At 38.6% G+C, this 2,697-nt stretch overlaps 1 protein-coding gene across 1 annotated transcript; it reads left to right on the top strand.

The window, feature by feature from the left end:
• Positions 1–593: 593 nt before the first annotated feature.
• CLDN8 (claudin 8) lies at positions 594–1,271 on the top strand (the record flags this gene model as incomplete). The annotated part of the gene is made up of 1 exon (XM_081302053.1): positions 594–1,271. One exon carries the CDS (start codon positions 594–596, stop codon positions 1,269–1,271), a length of 678 nt encoding a protein of 225 aa, XP_081158179.1.
• Positions 1,272–2,697: the final 1,426 nt, after the last annotated feature.

The following is a 2,697-nucleotide window of genomic DNA, read 5'->3' as shown; positions in this document are numbered from 1 at the left end:
GTCTCCCACGTATGAGCAATCTATCAATTCCTTACTCTCCTTTCACTTTGGCATTTTAACAGTCCTTTCAGATTTCTCTGGCGGATACTTTATTTTATCCCTTAGTCAAAGCAGCTTTTACCAAGGGTTTCAGAATTACCCGTTCAAAGTGCAGCTTTCATGTTGCAAGACATTGGCTCACTTCTTGATGATTGTGCAAACATTTGTAATTATGCCTATAGGTAAACATGCTGATGTCTTCTTGGAAAACTGAGAAGTACAAAGAATGTTTATGTGCAGGTCCAACTGTTCCAAGTATCTCTCTTTGGTTTAGACGCACCTGAGTCACCATCCCCCTCTTATTGGCCAAGAAAGTTGCCACACTTGATTTGCAAGTTTACCTGTTGGAGTCAATGGGGGGGGGGGGCACCTCACCAGCCAACACTGGATTTAATCTAGCTAGAAATAGCAAAGCAGCTCTTATTTGAAAAACCACTGGGTTCTGAGTTCATTTCTACAGGAAAACTGTTCTCTACGGAGGCACAGAGAGCCTTATTCCAGAGCAGCCTCACAGGCTCAGGATTCCAGTCAGATAAATCTCATTTGAGAGGACGATGGCAACCTACGCTCTGCAAATCGCTGGACTGGTGCTTGGTGGAGTTGGCATGGTGGGCACAGTGGCTGTCACCATCATGCCTCAGTGGAGGGTGTCTGCCTTCATTGGAAGCAACATTGTGGTGTTTGAAAACCTCTGGGAAGGACTGTGGATGAACTGCATGAGGCATGCCAACATCAGGATGCAATGCAAAGTCTATGATTCCCTGCTGGCTCTTTCTCCAGACCTACAGGCTTCCCGAGGATTGATGTGTGCAGCTTCTGTGCTGTCCTTCCTGGCTTTTATGACAGCCATCCTTGGCATGAAGTGTACCAGGTGTACTGGGGACAACGAGAACATGAAGAGTCGCATCCTGCTAACGGCTGGAATCATCTTCATTGTCACAGGCATGGTGGTGCTCATCCCTGTGAGCTGGGTTGCCAATTCCATCATCAGAGACTTCTACAACCCCATAGTGGACGCTGCCCAGAAACGTGAGCTGGGAGAAGCCCTCTACATAGGTTGGACCACAGCACTGGTGCTGATTGCTGGAGGGGCACTATTCTGCTGTGTCTTCTGTGGCACTGAAAAGAGCAGTAGCTACAGATACTCAATACCATCTCACCGCACCACTCAGAAGAGCTTTCACATGGAAAAGAAGTCTCCGAGCATATACTCCAAAAGTCAGTATGTGTAGTTGTTCATGACTTCTAAATTTAACTATAAATCCATGCGAATGACTAGAATGTCCACTACTTTCTAAAAATGGAACCCCAGAGAACCTTGATTTAACATTTTTAACTGCCTAAGCTTAATTACAGGAACTATGCACCAGCTACTTATGATTCTCCAAACTATTTTAGCAGAATGAGGTATTATACACACTACTTTGATTGTTTTAGGAGCAAAGTCATTTGTTTTCTAAAAGGGCTCATGCATCTCTTCCCTTTCTCAGTACTTCAAAACAATGCAGCTAAAGACTGTGTTATTTTACAAACTGTGATTTCTCTGTGTCGTAGCATTATGTATGTAGATGAGCATGATGTTTATGTTTCACATAAATAGAGACAAGCTTATATGGTTCTGTTTTAAATGAAATACGGATCCATTACACTGAATAAATACAATTCAACTATTGCTTTTCTGGGGAATCAGGGATGGGATTGAAGAAGGTTAATATTAATTGTTTAAAAACAGCTTAGGGATTAATGCACTCCATTTATAATGAAGGTTAAAATGAAGGCTTTAATCAGCAGTGTAAAGGAAACTAAATGGTTTTCTGATTCTGGTCTCTGAGCCTGGAGTTAGAAATCCTCACTCCTTTTATCCTCTATCCCCAGAGGCCTTTCTCTCCTTGTATATTAAATTAACATCTTTGAAAAAGGGGATATTTTGTCAAGAGGCTTTGTATTCAAACTGCTTTTCCAGGGCTAAGAAGATAACACTGTAGTCTATGAGAAATGAGCAACTTCAGGAAAGTGAATTTTTTTATCTTAATTTTTTGTAGTTATATAAGAGGATGTATTTGATAAGAAATCATATATGTATGTGAATGTTTCAGTAAGTATTTTATTGTAGTCTTTGGAACTTTTATTACTGTAGATGATGGGGTGAAAATAAGGTTTTAGTTTTCATTTTCTTAACAACAAAACAAGACATAAAAAAGTAAAAAAAAAAAAAAATAAAAGTTGTCTTTTGAGAATTCCATCTTCCCCTATGTGGGTACCAAAATCAAAGTCAAAATTTCGGTTCTCTCAAAGACAAATTCCCTTACTTATTTTGTTTTGTAAAGTTGTACTAAACTGGAAATATTATGTGTGTCCTCCAAATTTGATGCAACTGATAATATGATTTGAAGTTCTGTGTCTACGTTTATCATAAATGACTGTCTTATTTGCTTTATATTTTTTGTATAAATAAATTGTACAATTTTATACCTAATATTTTTCCATTATTCCTTTTTACTGTTTTATTAATTTGTAAAAGAGTTTTTAAAAACCTGATATTTTTGGTTTGCCAGTTTGAAAAGAATGCCTCATTTTAAGAAGAACTTATTTTAAAGACAGATTCAAGCACCTGACTCAGTCAGGAGACTATGAGATTTTTCAGGATAAAATCAGCAT

This window comes from Spermophilus citellus (genome assembly GCF_964194105.1).
Source record: "Spermophilus citellus genome assembly, chromosome: 7".
NCBI classification, from domain to species: domain Eukaryota; kingdom Metazoa; phylum Chordata; class Mammalia; order Rodentia; family Sciuridae; genus Spermophilus; species Spermophilus citellus.
The sequence above is the reverse complement of the archived record's forward strand: the minus strand, read 5'-3'. Positions and strand labels throughout refer to the sequence as shown.